This window comes from Canis lupus, chromosome 21 (genome assembly GCF_011100685.1).
Source record: "Canis lupus familiaris isolate Mischka breed German Shepherd chromosome 21, alternate assembly UU_Cfam_GSD_1.0, whole genome shotgun sequence".
Taxonomy (NCBI): Eukaryota; Metazoa; Chordata; class Mammalia; order Carnivora; family Canidae; genus Canis; species Canis lupus.
Window position 1 is genome coordinate 40,672,701 of NC_049242.1, and position 23,494 is coordinate 40,696,194.

The following is a 23,494-nucleotide window of genomic DNA, read 5'->3' on the forward strand; positions in this document are numbered from 1 at the left end:
TCAGGGCATCGTTCAGCAGCTTGGATGGAGCCAGACACCAAGGAAGCTCCCAGGGCACTCCCCTACGTTGCCACTGTGGCACCTGCTGGGGGTGGGTGCCTGAACCCCCACCGCCTCCAAGCGCCGGCAGCTGAATGGGACCTGGAGACACAGCTGCTGTTTCTGCTAGGTTCCTTCTCACCCTCCACCCACCCCTTGGGATGCTCCCTAAATTCTTCTGTCCATTCCTCTATTCTGCAGGGGTCTGAGTGGACCGCTCGGAAGAATATACCAGAAATCAGGGATTCTGAGTATGAGAAGCAAGCGTGGAGAATATGAGGGCTATTTTCGCCTCTGTTTGCAAGTTAGGAAAGTGACGTAGTATAGTAGTGGGGAGATGGTAGTCGCTGGAGTCTGCAAGCCTGAGTTTGCATGCATCCCAGCACTTAGCTGTGCAAACTTAGGCAAGCTACTTAACCTCTCTGAGTTGCAGCTTCTTCATCCTTAAAATGGTAATTTTAATGCCCACTTAGCAAGACTGCTCTGAAAATTAAATGAATATATGTGATAAGCACCTAGAATGATACCTGGCACATAGAGATCAATACCAGGTGGCAACCCTCTCCTTAAAAACAAACAAATAGACCTCATGGAACTGTCACTAGGGAACCACAGAAAGGAGACACCTGGGTGTAACGTTGCTACTAGTTCACAGTGTGGCCCACCCTCTCCAGGCCTCCAGCGCCCAGGGGATGAAGAAAGAATCAGAGAAGTCCCCACTATTGCCAAGTTCCTTAACATGGTGTTCATAAGCTTCAGGGGGCCAGTAAAGCTCCTGAAATTGTAGGCAAATGTGTGAATGCACATTTGTTTTCTGAGAAGGTTTCATTAGATTTTCGAAAGTCTGTGTAGACCAGAGGTTGCCTAGGGCTGGGGGAGGGGATGACAAGTGACTGCCAATGGGTATCAGTTTCCCTGGGTGGGGGGGCGGGGGTGATAGAAATGTTCTAAAATTGTAATGACGGTTATGCAGCTCCGAATATGCTAAATCCCACTGAGTTATACACTTTAAATGGGTGAATTGTACCTTAATGAAGCTGTTATTTTAAAAAGTATATGTGATCAAAAAAAAAAAAATTACAAATCAAGGAGAGAGCGCCTGGGCTAGTTTTAGTATTAGCAAAGGCCCATGGCCTGTGGCCAGCCAGGCTGCCCAGAGCATCCTGACTAGGCTGAAGGGACTTGTCAACCGTTGGTGGTTAACACCACGTCTTGAGGGCTGGTGAAAGTACTCAGGGCAAAAGTATAGCCTTTAAGGAGTTAAAAATGGAAAACCAAATGAGACTTCATGATAAATCAGCAAAGGTAAGTGATTAGTGGGGATGAAACTACCGCGTCCCGTTGTGGAGAGGGTTAACTGTACAAGAGAGAGACCCCGGAGCAAGGGTTATTAGTTAGTATTAGTATTGTCCACAATGACGTAAGCTCCATAAACATTAAGCAATACAGTAGGTTTGGTGCACAAAATCTTTGAAAGGAGACTGTTCAGGGGAACACCACAGAAAGTTCTTATGGATCAAAGGCTGGTTACTGTATTAGATGAACTGTCCAGGCCCTTCTATAGCTTCTGTAGCTTCTGATCCATCTTGGCAGAGAAGGGAGTGGACAGGGGTCTAGGTATGAGTAAGTGGTAATTGGGGATGCCATATAGGGCTGTCCCCATAAAAAGGACCATCAGATTCCCTTCCCTTTCCTATATCTCCATCAAGACTCCTAGCTGACTCCCTGTGCAAGCCTCTCCTTCTATTTTCCTTTAATGTCTTTCAAATACAAGTTTTACAGGTCAGAACGACCAATAAAAATCACTTGAGATTAAGGTTTGTGCAGTTTGCATCCCAAGAAACAATGGATTCTGGACTGGGAAAGTCCTTACTCACTAAGTGTGCAATTTCGAGGGATCTGATATTTACTCAGTGACTACTCTGTGCCAGGCATTCTGCTTGGTACTTTGCTTACATGATCTAGTTGAATTGTCACAGCAACTCCAGAGGGTAGGAATCAGGCGTATTTCAGAGATGAGGGAACTGAGGCTCAGACACATTAAGTATTTGGATCAACCTGTTTCACTGAAGTCCAGACACTATCCTCTATACTAGGTGGCCTCTGTGGAGCCTCCAGGCATTCTGGGATTTCCGGGTCTGGTCTGAGCACCAGAGTGAAATACAGGCTCCGTGGCAGAAACTCCAGATGAGAAACAGGGGCCAGGTAAGCTGTGCTGAGGATTCTCCTACTATGGTTGGGGGAGAATGCACCTCCTTCAAAGCTAGCTCCAAAGGTTGTTCAGCTTTAGAAGTAATCATGGTTTTAATTTTCAAAAATAATACAGGCTTATTGGAGAATTTAGAAATGCACAAAGAAAATAAAGATTACTGTAATCCCACCATGTGAACTTCTAGTTCTTTTCCTGTATGAATCTGTGCAAATATGTGTATATAGATACATTCCAATGTAGTGCGAAGCTCACCTCATATACTATTTTGTAACTTTTGGCTTAAACATACATCATGAACACTTTTTGATGTAATTAAGTACTTGCAGCAACATAACATTTAATGTCTGCAAAAGTTCCACATATGATTAATCTATTTTTTTTTTAAGGCTGGCTTCTTTCCTAAAGCTTTAATGATAAGCGCGATGGCTAGACCACTTGCCAAGCGTGAGAGAGTATAGGGGCCAGGAGTATGCTCCATGGAGACTCTAAGGGGGTGGAAGGTGCAAGCCAAGATGGAGTAGAAGATGGTGAGCTCGAACTCCTAGTCACTGGGCATTTACCAGAAGATTCCAACTTAGTGCCCTCCACCGCCACCGCACACATGCATCCCTTACCTGCACTGGCATAGCCCAGAGGTTTGGGCACAAGAAGAAAAACCACATGAGCTGGTTGGTGTCAATGGCAACCAGGTTGCAGATCTGCGCGGCTGTCATTTCCCCCATGGACAGATTGGAGGTGGACAGGTGCATGATTTTGTTGTAAATCTTGGTCTGGAATGAGAGTAAGAGTGTTCCACATTTGTCACCATCATCCTAATCCCTCTCCCAGATGCCACGTGTCTACAATGTGCCAGTGCCTTCTCAGGCAGACAATCCTCCACGGAGCCCCAGAGCAGCTCTATAAGGGGGGGGGGGCGCCAATCAGAAAATTAGTGTTCCAATCCTACAGATGAGGTAACTAAGGCTCAGAGAGGTAAAGGGCCTTGATTACAGATCAAGCAGGTCAAAAAAGGCAATATTCAAATGAGGAATCCATGCCAGCGAACGACTTCCCCAGCAAAGCAAGACCTCTCCCTGGGGCACAGGACTTAATTAGCTCTTAAATCTTAAAAGCAGATCTTCACATCCAGTTGTGTTCTTGATTTGCCAGAGGCCAATGGAGAACACATTTCAGAGCCATAAAAATGATAAAGTGGGGCAGCTGTCTGTTTTAATGCGGCTGTCTTCAGCCGGGGGCAGGGGTATACTCAGAGGCCAAGTCCTGCCTTAATTGAGCCTTGAAACAAAATGAGGGGTCAGCCTGGGAAGCTCTCCTGTGAGACACACAAGTGTCGATCAGCCCCACCCCACTGGGATTCCAGCTACCCAGAGCGTCTTGTCCTGTCTCTCCAGGGCAGATGGGGAGCAGCCCTGGTAACAGCTCCCAGGGAGCTCTGAACCCAAAAGCTCTATGTGCACAGTGATCATGCCTCCTAGGAAGATGGCATTTTCAGGTTGTGTGCTCTTAAACAAGGAAAAATGCATTCCCATCTTCAATGCCCTAGGGATGCCTGCTTTTAAATGAAATTCTAGTGTGCATTCGTTGTAAGGTGGATTCCCAGCTCCCTTAATTCATCTTTCATGAAACCCAGGCTTTTTTGCAGGTCAGGTTTGCTCAAAGCATGAACTCATTCTGCGTCTTTCTGTGGGTTTGTATACACCATGGGTAACACTTAAAATAATGGCAATGACATTTTTTGACAGATCGATGCACAGCCCATGTTATGTGACATCAGTCTTCAGGGGATAATAATAAATCCGGTTTGTAATGAAGTAGGAACATAGAGTAATCTATCAAATAAAGCATTATTCAGTAAAGACCAGGATATACAGAAACACACAACTGATAGCTGGCATATGTCAAAAATTATATATCTACTACAAGAATTTTGCTTAATAACTTTTCATGCAAGAACTGTGGTTATTCTCAAACTCATGAAGACATACACTCTTATCTATAATTTTAATGTAACTCTGAAAAAAAGATTTGTTTTTCTAACTTGTTTCCATAATTAATGCCAGCATTTTCTTTTCATGGCATCTGAATTTAGCTCTCCTGGATTCAGACCGTTTGATTAAAACAATTACATACGAGTACGTTTAACAACCATTTTTTGCTTTTTTAGAGTAATTGGGAAATACTGGGCCAGTGTCTAATTTATTACATACAAATAGATTTTTTTTTTCAAATAGAAAGATTTAATTATAGAACTGTTTGACTACAAAATTCGCTGTTATCTATGGTAGAATATGCCTGCCCGTCAATGGAAGGGTCCGTGTAGAGGCTGGGATTTTCAGAAAGGTTTTCTGAACTGAGGAATAGCCTGGTTCCTCCTAGCTTTGAGCCCCTATGAATCTCAAAAGGTCTCAGATTTCCTGGGCTCTTTCCATCATTCTCACATGATGACATTCCTGAGGAAACGACTCTGTTTTCTCAGTAAAAAAAAACCACTGGGGATGGGCAGCATTGTCTTGTACAGCTGCACAGGCTGTGCACTACACAACTGTAGGGGGCACCATTCACGTGGACTGTATACTAAGATAACTGGAGTTTGGACCCTGAGAGGGTCCCCAGCCTACGCCATAACCTTCTCCTCTCAATCACTTTTCTGTAAAGTTTCTGATCCTGGTTCCCAGAGGACTGATCAGTGTTAATTCTGAGGAACATTTCTGTCCAGAAGTATGAGGTGGCTTTGGGATTTAGTCACAACTTCCTAGTGTTCCACTGACTTCACGGGAATTTCTGGGTATAGCATATTCTACTAGTTGCCCCCCAGTATCCATTTTCCTTTTCACAAGAATTTCCAGGGGGACATATATGGTTGTCAAGAATAAAGACCACACTTTCTAGCCTCTCTAGGTATAGCCTGTGGCCAATTTCTCATCAATGGGATGGGAGAGGATATGAGCAACTTCTGCACTGTGATTTTAAAATAAGCAGCATTCCCTCCTACTGCCCCACCTTTCTTCTTTTGCTGTTTTAAGTGTAGGCCCAACAATGACAATGTCAATAGTCATTTTATTTATTTATTTATTTATTTATTTATTTATTTATTTATTTATTTATTTATTTATTTTTAATAGTCATTTTAAACTGTAAGACAAAAGTCACATGAGAGCAGCATTCCAGAAGGAACCAAGGTCTCTGATGAGTGTGCTGCTGCCCTACCAGCCCTGACTCGGTGTGAAAAACAAACTTTTATCCTATTTAAACCACTGTCACACTGGGTCTCCTCATCCCAGCAGCAGAACCAAAATTCTAAAGAAAACACTAGGGCTTAGACAACTCTTATCACCACCTTGCTTAAAAAAGTGCCCCGAGTCCTTCCTGATTTTGATCATCCTTTCAACCCACTCTGAGAAGGAAGCTATCAGGAACAGAAGCAAGGACCTAGAACCAAGGGACTTACTGGGCCTAGTAAGTATCCCTTGTTATGACCCAAGATTTAGGAGCTCAGATAGATACTAGAGGCAATCTAGTCCTGGTATGTCAAACTCATTTTTTTTTTTTCTCCCAAAGAAGACTGGTGGCAGGCTCTTGGAACAGAATCTGGAAAAGGATTCTGAGTCTGCATGTGCATGCATTCAACAGGAAAGAGTGAGGTGACCCGTTAGTGATGTCTATCCCATTCAAGGCCAAGCAGGTGACATCGCAGACCTAGTGCAAAGCAGAACAAGGGCTGGAACTCCTACACTCTCCGAGTCCAGCCCAAGGCACTTTCCACTCTCCTAGGCTGCTTTGTCAATAGTTATTGTTTCAAAGCACTGCTAAAGGGCAACAAAAAAATAAAGGCACAGCAGATTTATTCTTGCGAACGAATAATGACTTTTCCTACAGTCATCCACAAGGATGAATAATGTGGTTTTTATTGCAAAGTGAAAACATAATTAGCCAAGTACCTGTATTGCTCCTCTCAAGTTAATTCCAGTTTCAATGGCAACGTAGTAAGATGCTTGCAGAAACGTCCTTTGTAGTAGGAGGGCAAGGAAGAGAAGCACAGCTAGGACGTAGGCATTAGCAAGGAACTCTTGGGACGAGACAAAGTAAACCCCGAGAAACTGCGTCTGTCGGAAAGAGAATTCAGAAGTGGCTGTCATTGCCAGAAAAATAGCCGCCACCAGTACCTGTTACTGTGCCACGATGGCCATTATTATAGGACCCTCCATGCTTGCCAAGCCTGTCAGCTGTGTCTAAGGGCAATATAAGGCTGATAAATCCAACTAAACATTCTTCTAGCCACAGGGAGGGTGCCTATACCCTCTTCATCATCCTACTTAAGGGAACAGAGTGTGGTCCAGTTCTTTTTTTTTTAATATATTTTTTAAAAATATTTTTTATTTATTTATTTATGATAGTCACACACACAGAGAGAGAGAGAGAGAGGCAGAGACACAGGCAGAGGGAGAAGCAGGCTCCATGCACTGGGAGCCCGACGTGGGATTCGATCCCGGGTCTCCAGGATCGCGCCCTGGGCCAAAGGCAGGCGCCAAACCGCTGCCAGGGATCCCGAGTGTGGTCCAGTTCTAACCTCATGCCCATAAATATGACTTCCAGCTCAAATAGGCCCCACCAGACCCAGGGGAGCTCACTCTGAAAGGAACGAAAACAAATATAGTGAATCACAGAGCAGCCCAAACCAGAATTGCTTGAACAGATTCCACAATGGGTGTTCTCTGCTACAGAAAAACCCAGAATGAGCTAAGGTCTTGTCCTACATTCACCAACAGCCTGCCTTGTAGAAATTTCTGGGGAGGAAAGACCAGTAGGAAAACTGTAGTGCTCCCAGGTGAGATGGAAACTCATCACCTATGATAGACTGAGAAGATTTCGGAAGCCCCCCAGCCTTGTGGGCTCCAGGGTCCTCCTGTTAAATTGAAGGTCCTCTTGCAACACCTCCAGCAAGATCTCCGATGATAAGCACTGGGGAAAAAAAACCCAACCATTTTGACTCTGTTGCTAAAGATACCAGAAAACAACAGCACGTCTGTTTCCAAATTCAGCATCAACAGCTCCTAGGAAAACTTTGATCCTGATTAAGTCCTTTGCTCCCCAGCAGAACCACATCAATATTTCCATGAAGACAGCACTCTCCCCTTCCTTAGACCCTGCCCTGAACTCTGAAAGCTATTTGCAGGATGTGGGAGCTGCTGTAGGGTGAAGGGTGGTGGGAACAAAGTGATGAGAAGGAGCCTGAGGGCATGTCTATGGCCAGGATCAGGCCCAAGGGATCAGAACTCTAAGAGGAGTCTTTTTCCCTAGAGTCAGAAATTCCTAGATCCTGGATACAGGGCCTCCTGACAGTAGAAAAGATCTTGCCTCTTGGTCCAACTGGGCCTTCTAAACCAGCCCTCACTGTTTCATGGAACTTAACAACCATCTCTCCTTGGCTCCGTGGGACAGGAGTCTTTTCTCTTTGGGGACAGCAGGAAGCAGGCACAGAGAGACTATTAAGGTCTGATAGAGAAAGGCCCTACCAAGGCCTGAAGCCCCTGACTCGGCCTCATTGGTCAAAGTACCAGAGGGGAAGGCAGAGGGAGAAGCCTGGGAGGGTCCTGGAAGCAGGAAATGGACCTTAAAATTAGGCTGTGGGGGTTGAGATCTGACCTGGCAGGGAAGCAAGGGGCAGAGCACAATATTTATCAGGTGCAGAGCTCCATCTTCATGATACACCAATGAGAAGAGTACCATTATGGGCCTAATTTAATTTTTAATTTTTTATTTTGTATTTTGTATTTTGTATTTTATTTTATTTTATTTTTTTGGTTGGGCCTAATTTTATGCATGAGAAAATGGAGTTCAGCACGGTTACCTGACTGGCTCGAGGTCACATGCTGATAAGGCAAAACATGTGAACGTGAACCTGCGTGATGCCCAAAACACTATCCTAGATCCACTAGCTAAGTCTACCTGGCTTCGACCTCCAGTCTTCTATCGTCAGCTACAAGCTCGTGGGGTCAGAAACATGGCCACGCGGTTGGTTCTGGGTCAAAGACGAAGGCATGCAGGCTTGGGGAAACCTGGTCCTATTGAACACACTTTGGAATTCTTCTGTTCTATATCTTCCACAGAGACCCAGCTCTGGAGCATGGGGTCCATTACATTAAAGCAACCAAACAAATCACCGGAACTTACCCCAAAGGAAATAATTCAACATCAGGAACTAAAGGTGTTCTATCTCTGGGTTACAGCAGGGGGAGAGGCATAAAGCCATGGAATGCGCAACCATAGGCAACAGTTAGGTAAATTATTTTTTTTAAAGATTTTATTTATTCATGAGAGACAGAGAGGCAGAGACACAGGCAGAGGGAGAAGCAGGCTCCATGCAGGGAACCCGATGCTGGACTTGATCCCGGGTCCCCAGGATCACACCCTGCTGAAGGCAGTGCAAACTGCTGAGCCACCTGGGCTTCCCCAGTTGGGTAAATTATGATGCTCATGGGAACACTACACACCAAGAACTCTGATCACCACGAAAGCTCTTTTTTTCCCCCCAAAAAAAGCTCTTGAGCAGCATGGAATGTGCTATGCCACAAGCCACAAGGATCAGAAAACACACGGCTAGAGAATGAGCACTAGAAAAATCAACTGATCACATATATTGGTTAGAATATGGGTGGTATTTGTTAAATACACTCATTATTTATACATTTGTAATGAAGCAACCAATTCCTTTCTTGCAGCTTTAAAGGCAAAACCTTGACCTCTTCCCTCAGAAGCACACTCACTGTTGGGTCAGAAACTGTATTTCTTTGGATCAAGAATTTTGTGACATCTTAAAATGAAAATCTCCCTGCAGATATGTCATTAGGACATTATTTGATCTCTCTTCAAAGAGACACCTTAAAAGAGATGGAGCCCAGAATAGCCAAGTTTTTATTAAGAAGTAGGTATTAGACTAGTCAAAGAGACCCGGCATACTGCCCAAGGAAGGCGGGCCCTGGGAAGCTTTAAATGGGTGTGAGGGCAAAGACATTGCCCAAAGCCTTGAAGGCTGGAGAGAAAGGCCAAGGACCTACAACGTGACATCTGGTGCAAGTTTAATGCTTCGGAAGATCAGATGCCCTAGCCTCACATTTCCACAAGCTCTCAGGGGATAAACTGTGTTTGTTTCCAGGGGCTTCCCCAGTAGTGCTCAATACATATTTTAAATTAATCAATGCATATGACCTTCCTCCCCCATCTGCTTTCTAAAGAAGTTATACATTTCCCCATTTTGCAGTTGAACTGGTTCATTGTATAGGTAGGACATCAGAACCTAGCACTCTTGACTCTACAGTTCTGACCTCTATTGCTCCTACTTGCCAGAGGCATGACTGGAAAGGCCACCTTCCCTTATTCTCTTGAGCTTAATGGACAGGGATCATGGGCTTTTGCTTCTTATTTGGGTAGGAGCCAGAAAGTCAACTGTCCATAGGTCCCAGCCCTAGAAGTCCTTGGGTAAAAACAATGACAACCATCTTTAACCACTCATGGATCAATGTCTCCATCCATCCATTAAAGCCTGGACTTAGAGGTTAGCCATAGCTGAGTTTGAGTCCTGACTCATTATATATTGGCCACTGTGTCCTTATTGTAAGTGCCTCGATCTCCCTGAGCCTCAGTTTCCTCACTGAAAAATGAGGCCAGAGAGTTGGTGTAAGAGTTCAGTGTAACAATGCAGGTAAAAATATCTTGTAAGCACAAGCACTTAGTAGATGGTGACTTCTTTATGATTCCCCGAAGAATCATTTCTTCTGTGACCCCTGAATTTCAGGCATGGATCTGGATGTGGGGCACCAGGAGGTCAGGCAATGTACTTCCTGTCTCAGGGGACTTGGGGTCGAGTCGGGAAAGAGACAAGGGGTGTTTGATGATGCAAGCCCCGGGATGTTATGGGAGCACAGAGGAGGGGCATCTAATCCAACCAGAAGGAGTCTTCCTGCAAGAGGTGGCATCTGAGCTGAGTCTTGGGAGCCTGAGAGAAGCTAGTGAGATGAGGGGAGGCATGCCAGGCCACAGCGGCCACATGGACACTGTCATGAAGAGACCCACTCACACACTGACATCACAGAGCCACAGAACCACATATGAATGTACACAGTCACCCACAGTGATAGCTACAGATATGTGTACCCTAATTGAGACACAGATGATGCTCATGGAAAAAAAGATAAACCAAGAGACACAGGACAAATCGAAGGACATACATACTGATTTATAAACAGTTCCCATGAGAATTCATTCAGAAACAAACACATACACACTTAAAAACCTACACCTGTTTCCCCTCTGAGGGTAGAGGCTGTTGGAAGCTTTGGCCCTCAGACCAAAGTCAGACTGCTTTTTCTCTGCTCAGCTGACAGCCTAGAGCAGTGCTGGCAGGTCTCAGATGCTGGCAGTTTTTAATGGATCCAGTTCCCTTACCCTGCAGCCAGATCAGTGGCATCCACAGCAGGTGACAGATTGTGGGTAGGGGTGAGGTGGGAGAGGGGGCTGGAGAGAGAGAGAGAAGTCATGGGCTGCACCCAGCCCGGGTCCCAGCTTTCCCTAGGGAGTGGCAGAGGGGACAGGAGTCGGGGAATTAGAGAAAAAATAACGTTTGTCCTCACGGACGCCAAGGGCAGTGTGATTCTTGCCAACTGTGTCCTGGAAAGGGAAGAGAGGACAGGGCGGCCACTGACCATGAAGTCAATGCTGTGCAGGCTGGGACAGCAGAGATGGACGCTGAGCGGAAAGAAAGGCTTTCTCATGGAGAGGGTTGTTCCTGCTGCAACATGTAGCTGAGGGCGGTGGTGGTGGGGGGAGGGTGGGCTTCCTCATGGGTTCATAGAGACCAGAACAGGCCCTCTCTCTAGGTGAGAGCTGCTGGGAGGCGAGGGATGGACTAAATGATCTCAGTAAATGACCCCTTTCCCCCATTTTCTGGAGCCAGAAACCCAAATGAGAATTAAGCCATATCCCAGGCAACCACATGATTGAGCATTCTTTGTTGCTGACACTGGAGCCTTATATTTACTTTCACCTCTCATTTCAATGTCTCTAATTTGCTGATTGCATTTGGGCCACAGGAAACAAATATGAAATCTGATAAGGCCTGCTGCCACTGAGGCAGAGCCATCTGTCTCAGGGATTTATGTCCTGACAAGGAACCAGGACAAGAGCATTCCAACGAGAGCACTGTAGATCCCAGGGTTGGTGTATAAATAGAGAAAAGAGAACGTTCAGGTGAACTAGAATTCTAAGTGTTGCTCTTGGTACCTCTTGGGCACATCCTCCTCGGTGCTCTCTGTAGGAGAACCCCACCAGAGTTCTGGGAAACACAGGAAGAAGACAATGGTGTGAACAAGCTGAGAAGGGCTCTGGCCAGCGTCGCTTCCCACCTGATAGTAACAGCGGGCTCTTGTTGCTGTAGGATTATCGATGTAGAATATTCTGGAGTCATCTATGGTCAGACTAGAACTGAAGATAACACTCTTGTAGACAAGAGAAGCTGCCCTTTCCTTTCTCTTTTTGGGCCAAATACAGTTCAGAGGCTTAAAAAGCCAGAGAAAGCCTTAAAAGCAGTCAAGGTCTAAATAAGCCACAGAAGAGTCCTCACCTTCTTGTTGAACTAGAAATCCCCATCTTAGCTTGGCCAACTCATGCTCGCACGTCAAGGCCCCATGCAAATCCTTGTTCCTTTAGGAAGCTGTCCATGACCACTGGTTGAGCTAGTCTCTCTCTTCCCATAGTTGCCCGTATATACTACCTCGTAGGGGCATTTAACACACAGCAGAAACATCTTTTATTTAGATTTCTCTTCTCCATTAGATTTCACAATCCTTGGAGCCAGAGGTGATGGCTTGATAACAGTAAGTGAATTTAGCATCATGTTGTAAGTGCCCCATGCTCTGGAGTGAGAGAGACTTGGATTCAGATTCTGACTCTGTCACAAAGTAGCTGAGAAACCCTAGGGGAAAGCTACTCAGCTTCTCTGTGCCTCAAGCCCCTCACCTGTAAAATGGGGATAAAATACCTACCTTGTAAATTGTATGGTATGTGAATCATATCCCAATAAGGCTATTACCAAAAAAATAAAATAAAATAAAACTTAAAAAGTACTTACTCTAAAAGGTTGTGTGAGGCATGGATAACTCCCACTAGCAGCCAGACATGGGCTAAGTGGTCAGCGTGTGGTTGTTATTATAGTTAATAGTCCCCATCATAACTCGGTATTCCCATAGCTCAACCCAGGCCTGGCACACAGTAGGGTTCAATAAATGTTTGCTGAATAAAGCAGACAAACAGACTTGGAGTGTCTCGTAATGCTGACCAGAAGTGCTCAGCTGATTAATTATATCTCTGGAAAAAATTAATATAAACCCCCCAAGGATTAAATGCTCTCTGCGATCTTAGAGCCAATGAGAGGAATGGCATTACACAAGGGAGTGTCATAAAATCTTAACGAAGATCCCTAATTAGCAATTCTCAGCAGCATTTTTGGACTGTTTGTGGTTAAAAGTTTATAACGATATTCCTGCTGGGAAAATAAAACTCTGAATCTTGTTAGAGGTGAAAAATTTTCCATTTTTGACCATCTAAACCTAAGTGGCAGCGAAGAAGCAGATAAAGGAATAAGTACCCCACCCCCATCCCCAGAGTGGATGCTATTGCCCCAAGCAGGGAAAATAAACCCCCAGAAAGATTTCCTGCCTCTTTTGTCCAACCAATTTCAGTCTGTAGCAGCTTTAAAGCTGCAAAGGCCATTTGATATCATGTGGTCCAATGGGTTTCAAGTATTTTTAATACATGGAATCCTTTGGTAAAAGAATTTTTAATGGAAAAGTCTAACATATTCATAAATCTGGGGGAGCTTTGAGTGAAATCTGGACTTGGGGGGAGAAACCCATGGAGGTTCCCCTCCACCCCTCACCCCCAACAGCAGCCTCTAAGATGGACCTGTAGAACCTCGGATGCCAAAATAGAGAAGTAAAGAAGAGAGAACATAAAAAGTTATTTAGAGTCTATTAGGATGATGTAAACTAAAGCCAACATATCCAACAAATCATAGAAGCCCTAGATGCTGGGTAAACATATGCACTTCCTATAATTTCTGAATGGGGAGGGGTGTTGTGGCAGTGATGGCACGATGAAGACAGCAGGGCACCATAAATCTTCCTGGGGCACCAGCTTGCCTCCTGTTAACTGGATGCAGAGCATCTTCTAGAGGGAGATATTGCCAAGGGCTTTGTGTGTGGCAGGGGAGCTGGCCCAGTGCAGCCAAAGCGCACACACATTGGCCTCTGCACATTCTCATCTACAAGGGAAAACCTTCCAAAGGGTGCTCTGTTCTGCCCGTGGGGTGCCTACCTTGGGCTGGAAGACGCGGTTCTCCTTCCCAAGGTGGTCCACAATCCCGAAGATGCACAGTGGCCCAGCGAAGCCCAGCAGGTCGGCCAAGATGCGGAAAGTGCTGCTGAGGACCAGGCGTCTCCCGAAGGCATGGCAAAGTGCCTGCCAGATGGCCCGGGCCCCCTGTGTGCTCTGCGAGTCCTTCTGCTGCCCAGAGAGAACCCATGGCCAGGTCAGAAGGGCCGAGGGCCTGTTCATGGCAGGGTCCGCCCTCCCAGGAAGGCCCTGGCTCCTGCTTTCTGGGGAAACTCAATGGCCACATTTGCTGCAAACAGGTAAACTCCAGGAAGAAATCACTGAATCACCAAGTGCACAGTTAGGTAGGCCCTATTAACATGGTCCAGATGGAGAAACTGAGGCCAGGTGATCAACCAAGGTCACACAGCGGGTCAGGGACTATGTGATGAGCACAGCACCATAATGAGGAAGTGGCACGTGTCAAGGTCCTTCATCACCACCCACCATTGCATCTGCTTCAGCGTCTCCCTGCTGTTCTAGGGCAGAGGCAGTGAAGGAACACAGGCCTGGGAGTTGGGAGACTGCTTCTGCCACCTACCAGTGGCCCCGCTCTGGCCAGGTCACGGCTGTTCTCTGGGCCGTGATATTGGGAGACTCCTGCCTGGCTCAGCTTATAGGGTTCTTGGAAGTATCAGGCCACTAAATCCCTCCTTTAAAATGGGTGAAAATATTCCCACCTTTACAGTCCCTGAACTCTAGAAGGAAGAACCTAGGACATGAGGGAATTCAGGGGAGTCACTTCCTTTCTCAGGGTCTCAGTTTCCCCATCCAGACGATGAGTGTGTTAGATGACCTAAACCGTAAGGGCTATTCTAGCTGTGACTGTCCTGTGAATCTTTACTTCTGGACTTGCCTCCAGTTCACTGTGTGACCTAGGGCAAGCCTCTTCCCCTCAGTGGGCCCTACCAGGGGTTTGAGGAGGTCCCCGTCTGAGACTCTAAACTGAAGGGAGGGGAGGGGATGGTGTGGCAGGGCCCCCACTGACCGCTTGGGTGTCGAAGGCCTCACAGAGCCGCTGGTAGTTGGTGAGAGCCCTCATGGCAATGGGTAGCTTCCCAATGGCTCGGAGATCAATGGGCTTCTTGTGAGCAGTCTTGATGAAAGCATTCATCCACCAGTAGGTGCCTTTCGACAGCAGGTTCACAAAGGGCTGCAGGAAGCGCACCCCCAAGTCCTGTAGGTCCTCAGGGGGCTTCACTTCCCTTGGTGACTTGAAGAAGATATATCTCTGTGGGACACATGGATCACTGGGGATAGGTAAATGCAACTTCTCACCCCTCTCCATTTTGCCCCAGAAAAGATCAGGGGTTGTGACATCCCATCCTTGACCTCTAACATATGGGGTCATATCTTGCCTATTCCCAGGAAAAGGATCACTCCAACACCTCTTGGCAACCAGTGCTGGGCCTTCCTAAAATGTAATGCTTCATTGAGGTTTACTCTGAATCCCTTTGGCTGGGTTGGGTTGGGTTTAGGTTGGATTGGGGAAGAGCAGAAATCTCCCATATACCATCCCATATACCACAGATCTGAGGACATTACCATGTTTCATGTAGTGTTATTGGAACATGGAGCCTTGCAAACCTTAGCTCAAACCCTGTCTCTTCCACTTACTAGCAAGGTGTCTTTAGACAAGGTCTCCTCTAAAATGTTTCCTTGTCTAAAAGGTGGGTGGTACTTGCATTCCAGCGGGGGGCTGTGAGGGTCAGTTGAGGCAGGCAATGTTGTAGGGCCTCTGTACCCTGCACATCACCAACTAAAAGAGATGTCAGAGAAATGCAAATTCAAGGAGCACTTCACACTCATCGCCCAAGTGAAGCTGGCCCCATTGCTCGTTGGAGGCAGGGAGAGGGTTTTCTATATTCATTGCTGGTAGATTATATTGCTTCTTTCTGGAAGGCGATCTGCAACACTGATTGAAATTTAAAATACACAGACCCTTTGAACTAGCAACTCCACTCCTTGGACTCTCTCCCACAGAAATAAAAGCAGCAATACATAAAGATATTAAGTCTGTTTAATACACCATTATTTGTGAAGGCAGAAACTTGGCAGTGAAGTGAATGCCCATCAACTGGGTAATGTTTGAATAAATTATTGCTCATCCACATGATGGAATACTATGCAGCCATTAAGAAAACTAAATTAGCCATACCAGACTTAGAGGGAGTCCTAAGAGATATCTGTTGGGTGAGAAAAGCAAGACCTACAAAACTGTGTATAATATGATCCTATTTTTATAAAATGAATATTGAGAGGAAAAATCTTTACTCTCATAGGTGTTGAGAAAAAAGCACCCTAAATAGATACAAGTAGATGGTATAGTAATAAAAACCAAGAGTGGAAGGACACATATGAGGCTGTTAATCTGGGTTACCCAGGGAAGGGAAAGGCCCGAGGAATATAGGGTAGGGAGAGAGGAGAGAGGGGAAAGGAGTAAGCAAAAATGATAATGAAACAAGACAAAAGCCATGTATGCATCCACGTTTAGTCATTCTGGTATATGTGTAACCATATGAACACATTAAAATAACTCTTCTCCCCCCAAATAACAGCAGCAACAGAGCTCAGAGAAGCCAGTACTCCAAGCTCTTTTCCCTCTCTATGGTTTTATACCCAGAATCCTTCAACCTTGGCTAATGCATCCTATCACTTCCATTCCCTCTGGGAGCGTGAGGTAGAGGGCAGCTGGGCCAGATGGAACGTTCCTCTCAAACCTCTCCCCTTTGGGGGCCGCTAAAAGAGGCTGCCTCCTTCCAGGGCTTGTGTAAGCAGCTAGGTGGGGGCCCACACCCAGGGGCAGGACATTGATCAGGAGGAGACCCACCCCGGCCCAGGTGTCTCCTGAGGGGAGTGCTGGGGTGGCCCGGGAGTGGCCTGCTTACCCTCACCATGATGACATTGACCTCCACCAGGAGCAGCATCCCGTAGAGAATCACCAGCAGCCCCGTGAGGCAGAAGCGCAGCTGTGAGAAGCTGATGGAGTGGTCATAGAACTTGACGAACTTGATGGTCTTGGTGATGAAAGCCAGGGTCCAGTAGACTAGCAGGGCTGCAGGCGAAAGGATGTGTGTGTATGTGTATGTGTGTGTGTGTGTGTGTGTGTGGTGCACGTATGCACTCACGTGTGTGTGAGACTGTGAGAGAGAAGGAGAGAAAAGAAGCAGGCAGGAGGAGGTGTGTGAGTGAATACACCAAAGTCATGGGTATGGATGCCCGTTTCTGAGCAAAGGGCTGTGTGTGTGAATCTGTAAGTGTGTCATGTTGAGGGGGTGTGCATACATTCACACGTTCATGGTAGGTACGTTCAAAACATTAATGATCTTGTAAGTCAAGCTGGTCAGCCAAGTTTTCCTTTATGGTAATTAATATATTATTTTTTAAGTTTAACGAAGTTGTAGGCACTGTGCCGAGTGAGCGCTCTGAGTATTATCTCCCCTTATTCCCTACAATCACCCTTGTGAGGGAGGAACTGCCACCACCCCAGGACGAAGGAAGCCAGGCCCAGGTAACTAACTGATCAAGTCAGGTGGCAGAACTGGAGCCCATGCTGGGAGGCTCTATCCTACAATGGTTTCCTTGTGGGATTTCCAAGCTGGAAAGATATACTTAAAAAAAAAAAAAAAGATTAAAAAAATATTTTATTTATTTATGTGTGAGAGAGAGAGGGTGAGAGTGAGAGCAAGGATGAGCAGAGGGGAGGGGCAGAGGGAGAAGCAGAAGCAGACTCCCCGCTGAGCAGGGAGCCCGATGTGGGACTCGATCCCAAGACCCTGGGATCATGATCTGAACTGAAGGCAGGTGCTTCACCCGCTGAGCCACCCAGGCGTGCCCGAGCTGGGGAGGTCTTAAATGTTCTTCAATCTGCTCTTTCATTTTACAGATGAGGAAAGTGGAGCCCCACGGAGGATGTGGCCTGCCTACGCTCGCCACGAGCTTGAGTGCAGCCAGTGCAGAGCATGCAGCAGCACGGCCCTCACGGAGCCTGGGGGGCTGGGGATCTGAACAAGTAAGTGACAGTTCCGTGAGGCAGTGTGCACGGTGGTTAGGGCAGGGCCCGGCAGCCGGATATCCCTGGGCTCAGATCCTGTACTTCAACAGCCATGTGACTGGGGGTAAAGTCCTCAGTCTCTTCACCCACAAAATGGGGATAATGGTAGCACTTCCTCAAAGGTTGTTGTGAGCACTGCATGGAAAGAATTTAGCACGGTGGGCCTGGCACGCAGTGGGTGCTCTTGGGACGTCAGCTGTTAATCCATGTTATCATCTCCAGATTTCAGACCTGGGCCCGTAAGCATCAGAAGCTAACAGTAGATTCTAATCTCTAAATTCTCACCACTACCACCGGCCAATAAACCACTATCAGCGAGCAACAACATCAAGCAGCAATGACTAGTCCTCCTCTAGGAGAAGCTTTAGGTGGGCAGCTCCTTCCCCTTCCCTCCCTAGGGCCAGATGCCCACAAGGGCAGCCTACAGCCCCTAGGGCTCTTCTCTTGTCAGAGCACAGAGAAGGAGACACCCTCCCCTGCCCTCCATCCCTACGTGGGCCTGGTTGCATGAATGCCGGGGCATCTCTTGGAGACCAAAGCGGGGGTCTGGCCCAGCCTAAGTGTGGGCTGGGAACGAGGCCAAGATGGTGAACTTGCCCCGGGAGGGATGAATGTCATCTATCTCGGGTCCCTGGGTGAGGGCGTTAGGATAGAGGGCAGAAGCGTCTGCTTTCTGTGCATTGCCCCTCTCTGGCCAGGACTGGGGTGATAATCCCCTCAGCTTGGTCTGGCTCCCACGTCCCAAGGATCCCACAGCTGGAGTCCATCACCCTGCTTCCACACCTACACTCCCCCAGACCGAAACCAAGCATCAGAACCTCTTTGGCCCCTCGTGATGGTCCCCTACAGGGGCCCAGTCTTGAAAATATGCCTCAGAGGGGCCTTAACAGATGTGGTTTGATGCTCTTCATAACAACCCTGTGATTAGACAGGGACTCACTATTCTGTATTCTGTCCAGATGCAGAAACTGAGGCTCTCAGAGCCTGAGTGCCATGTCCAAGGTCACACAGGGACTTAGTGGTGGGCCCAGGACTAAGCCCGAGGGTCCCTTCCCCTGTGCTAGACACAGCAGCCCTCAGCCAAAGCTTAGAGCTTGACCGAGAGGAAAGCAGAAAGGACGGGGTATGACATGAGGGCTGCTGGCGAGTTTCAGGCTCTGAATGCTCCTTACCCCTGTGTCTTCCCTCCCCTTCTCCACACCCTACCTATTACCACGTTCTATCTCCTTTACCTCCTAAGTATCTGGGCGAGCTGGGTCACCATCATAACCCCCGGGGGCTGCCCTCACATCTCCCCTGCTCTCCCTTTAGAGCCTTCTCATGCTTCGCTCACTTGCCCATCTCTAGTCTAGCCTCTGTGAAGCAATAATCTGATCAAAGATGATCTCAGGCACCCATGCTCCTAACAGCATTATTTACAAGAGCCAAAAAGTGCAAGACCTCAAGGGGCCCCTGAGGGATGACTGGATAAGCAAAATGTGGCATTTCCATACAGTGGAGTGTTATTAAGCCTTAAAAAAGAAAGGATAGTCTGACACATGCTACAACACTGGTGAACCTGGAGGGTGTTCGATTAAGTTAAATGAGCCAGTCACAAAAGGACAAATTCGCCTATGATTCCGCTTAGACAAGGTCCCGAGAGTAGTCAAGTTCATAGAGAGAGAAGGTAGATTGGTAGTTTTTAGGGGTGGAGGTGAGAGAGGAGAACAGGGAGTTATTGTCTGAAGGACACAGAGTTTCAGTCTGGGAAGACGAAGTTTTGGAGATGGGTAGTTTGGATGGATGGTGGTGATGGTTGCAAAAAAATGTGGATGTATTCAATGCCATGGAATCGTGCATTTAGAAGTGGTTCAAGTGGCAAATTTTATGTTATGTATACGTTACACGCACACATATACACACACTCTAACCCTCAGTGCCCATGAGAAAGATCAATGCTTGTGGTGTGGCCTTGGGGGCCCCACCTAGTACGGTCCCCATCTGCCACTCCGGGCTTCAAAGTTCATTTCTCTTCTGCTCTCTGCATTCTAGCCACGGGTTTTCTTCTGGATTTCCTAGCATGCTTCTCCTGCCTCAGGGCCTTTGCGCATGCTGTTCCTTCTGCCTCCAACATTCTCCTCTCCCTTCTCTCAGTTAGGTCCCACCTCTCCTTCAGTTCCCAGCTCGAACGTGATGTTTTCACAGAACACTTCCTTGATCTCATCTGGAGCCTCAAGACCAAGGTTATTCTGTGGGCCAAAGTAAGCCGCAGTGGGGTTCACCTTTCTGCAGGACTCCAGACCTGTGACCAGATGGGAGTCTTCTCAGAGGGCCAGCTGTTTCCCCAATACCCACGGCCCTCAATCCCTGAGCTCAGAGAGGTATAACCTCCCTGCTTTTACCTGTTCTAGAATTTCTGGCGCTGCAGAGCAAAACTCTAGCAAGTGGGAATGGAGGGAGTTAGTCCTTGTTCTCTGGAGAAAGAATGGTCTATCTACGGGGGGGGGGGGGGGGGGGGCGGGTAATTTGTGCTTTAAAGAAAGAACATTGTGTGCTTTCCAGAGAATGAGAAAATGAACTTGCCATATGCCCGGATAGGATGTTTCTAGGGGGCACTGGGCAGCCAGGCCCGAGGGTAAAAAAGGGGTTCTCTGTACAAGAGGAGCTGCTTCAGAAGCTTCAGGAGAGGGAGGCTCTCTGAGGTCTGTACTTACCATCTCTCTCTCTCTCTCAGCTGGTGCTCCCTAGTCCCCCAGCCACACTCTGATAGGGTCACCCAGGTGGGGGGGGGTCACCCGGATGATCCTGATGGAGCCCAGCTCTCCCCTTAGCCAGGAAGACAGACGTCCCGATTAGCTTGGGAAATACCCTCTGCCCACCCACGACACCATGTTGTCTCTGGCTTAGCACAGAGCGTTCCAGACTCCAAATGTCAATTAGATGTTATGACTCCTAAAAATCATAGCCTGACTTAATGATACAGTCTGACCACAGCCACTCAGCCAGATGTACAGCCCTGACCTTAGATAGACCTCCAGATTGATACCTTTGGCCCAAGCAGTCTGATGACCCTTAGACACACAGTCTCAGAGGCGGTTAAGAGCCTGCTTGGGTTCCAGACTCCGGGGATCTAACCCTGATTCTGCCTCTTGACTAGTCGGGCAGACTAGTGTGAGTCACTTAACCTCTGAGCTTCAATTTCCTGTTGTGTAAAAGGGAAGTGATAATGGTATCTACCTCAGAGTGCTGTTGTAAGGATGAAATGAGCTGATATATGTGAAATGTTGGGGAGCATGGTTGACACACGGCAAGCGGTAGATGAATGTTTGCTGTTATTATTTGTAACCTCTCTGAGTCTAGTGTCCACATCTGTAGAAAGGGGATAGCTGTGATACTGATATGGAGATTGTGGAGGTCAAGTGAGACAACGCACGTGAGGAGCTTAGCAAGCCTGGCACGCCATACATGCCCAATAAACATCAACATTCATTGCTGTTGTTTCCGCCTGGGACCCCAGCCATACAGTGTCAGAAGGTCTAAGGAGGCACCCCTTCTTGAATCTTTCTAAGTGTTCACAAACCACAGGCTCTAGTCCTGGGGTCTAGTCTCTTCTCTCTCCAGGTGACCTCAGCCAGGCTCAAGCTTTTGATGCCATCTACAAGCCCATGACCTCTGAATGTATATCTCCAGTCCTGACCTCCCCCGAATGCCCGACTCGTTTCTCTAACTGCCCATTTGACACTTGAGTTGGTTGTCTCAAACACAACATGTCCGAGCCCGCTCCCCCCACCTCCGCCAACTCCCCAAACCCTGATCCATGCTCAGTTATTAATACCATCATTTGCCCAGAGGCTCACACCCAAAGCCTAGGGATCTGCCCTGTTCCTCTCCTGGCCCCTGACTTCATCTCCTACCATTCCTCCTCTTTCCTGGCTTTGTCCATACTGGCCGGTTTGTCAAATTTGTTCCTACCAACAGGCCTTTGGACTTGCTGTTCCAAAGCATGGAGGATTCTTCCCTGAAGCATGTGCACGCTCACTCTTATCAGAGATCTTTCCCGACCACCCTATATAGACAGCAACATGGCCATCACTCTCAAACCCTTGCCTGGCTTTATTTTCTTCATAGCATCGTTCCTACCTATGTCTTCATTCACTGTCTTTGCTTGCCCGTCTCCTCCCACCAGAAGGTGGGGGTTTTTCTTCTCCACTTCTGAACCTCTAGCTCCCCAGAACAGTGCTGGGCACCTAGTAAGTGCTCAGTAAACATTATCTGGACGCATGGATGAAGGGAACTATCGCTCTCCTGCCCCCTCCTGCCCCCTATACCTATCAGCAGCTTGGGGAAGTTGGAGGTCTCGATGTTGTGATAGTAGACCACGGAGGTGACAGCAGCCATGAACGCCATCCCGGCTGGCATGTACAGGTGGAGATGGCGGGATTCAGTCACCCTGAGATGGGGAAGAGGGAGAGAGAGAGAGAAAGAGAGAGACATTGGAGGTAGATGTACCAAATCCCCCAAAAGAGCAGCTCAGGCTCTGTGCTTAGGGCTCAGCACACAGTAGGGTCTCTGGATCATACGCACAGCTCCACTCCTTATCTTGGCAGCTCTGCCCAGCCCAAACATACCCCAAACATGTCCATTAGTTAGGGGTCCAGGAAGCCACATGGTGATGCTATGAGGACTCAGTGTCCACACTTTGGAACTCATAGCTTTCTCTCCCTGGGTTCAGGCTCACAGACCCTGACATGGGGAAGCCATGCTTAGCAGTCACAGCTGCAGAGCCTCCAGCCTGGAACCACTTCCCTGGGAGTGAACACAGCTGGGTTCCTGCCCTGGGGTCCCTTGGGCAGTACGGGGGCCTGTGCACCCCTAACTCTCTCAGGGACAGCTGCACTTAACATGAACAGTATAAGTCAGCACTGACACCCGGCCCCAGGTGGTGTAATGACAGCCCTGTAGTCAATATTTATCGAGCATTTACCCTGCGCCAGGCACTGTTCTAAGCGCGTGATGTATATGAACTCACTTAATCATCATGAGATCCCATGAAGTTGGTCCTCTTAGCCTCCTCATTTTACAGTTGAGGAAAACACAGGCGTGGAGAGGCTAAGTAACAAGCCCAAGGTCGCCGGTTTTGTTTCCTCCCTTGAGATGGTTATGGAGGCCAATATCAGCTCATCCCCTCCCCAGTGTAACTCACAGAGGCCCAGGTGGTGGGTGCACTCTGCTCTGGTGACAGGATCTGTAGGGAGCCCCAGCTCTCTCTGACGTCAGGCTTTCCCAGGATTGGTGAGGAAGCTCACCTTAACTGGCCTGACTGTGCCCCTCCACGGCTCCCTCCTACAGAAGCCAAAATCCACACTGATCAGCTGGGGACCAAAAGGTCCAGGTGAGACGGCCTCAAGCCACTTTTTCAACACTGCCCAACCTGCTCTTCCTGCTGAAGCCTTTTGGGACCCCCTCCATTCCCAGAAGGCCCCCTGCAATCTCCTGCCCCAAGGATGCCCTGGCTTGCACTGCTCCTTCTATCTAGCATGCCAAGCATCCCTGCCTTCAAGAAACTGAGCATAGGGAGGGGGCAACCATGCTCAGAGCTGTCTACCCAGGCAGTCTAGGGAAGTGATATTGGAGATGGTCTGAAGGCTGAGAGCACAAGGAGTGAGCAGACAACCAAGGAAAACTTCACAGAGGAGGTGGCTCCAGGTTGGATTTTGAAGGATGGAGAGTTCAACAGAGAAGGAGGGAGGACATGAGGAGAGCCATGTGGGGGCCCTAAGTAGTCC

At 47.7% G+C, this 23,494-nt stretch overlaps 1 protein-coding gene across 7 annotated transcripts in view; it reads right to left on the minus strand.

Moving 5' to 3' along the window:
* ABCC8 (ATP binding cassette subfamily C member 8) overlaps positions 1–23,494 on the minus strand; it is a 75,788-nt gene that overhangs the window by 47,268 nt on the left and 5,026 nt on the right. For 4 of the 7 annotated variants that reach the window (XM_038569178.1, XM_038569182.1, XM_038569179.1 and 1 more), the window contains exons 3-8: positions 22,037–22,158; positions 16,564–16,730; positions 14,664–14,906; positions 13,619–13,807; positions 6,190–6,354; positions 2,866–3,021 (exon numbers count right to left, since the gene is read on the minus strand). In XM_038569178.1, the coding sequence (XP_038425106.1) occupies positions 2,866–3,021; positions 6,190–6,354; positions 13,619–13,807; positions 14,664–14,906; positions 16,564–16,730; positions 22,037–22,158 (1,042 nt within the window). The remainder of the gene's footprint in view (positions 1–2,865; positions 3,022–6,189; positions 6,355–13,618; positions 13,808–14,663; positions 14,907–16,563; positions 16,731–22,036; positions 22,159–23,494) is intronic. The other 3 variants (XM_038569180.1, XM_038569184.1, XM_038569183.1) reach the window with 1 other exon arrangement.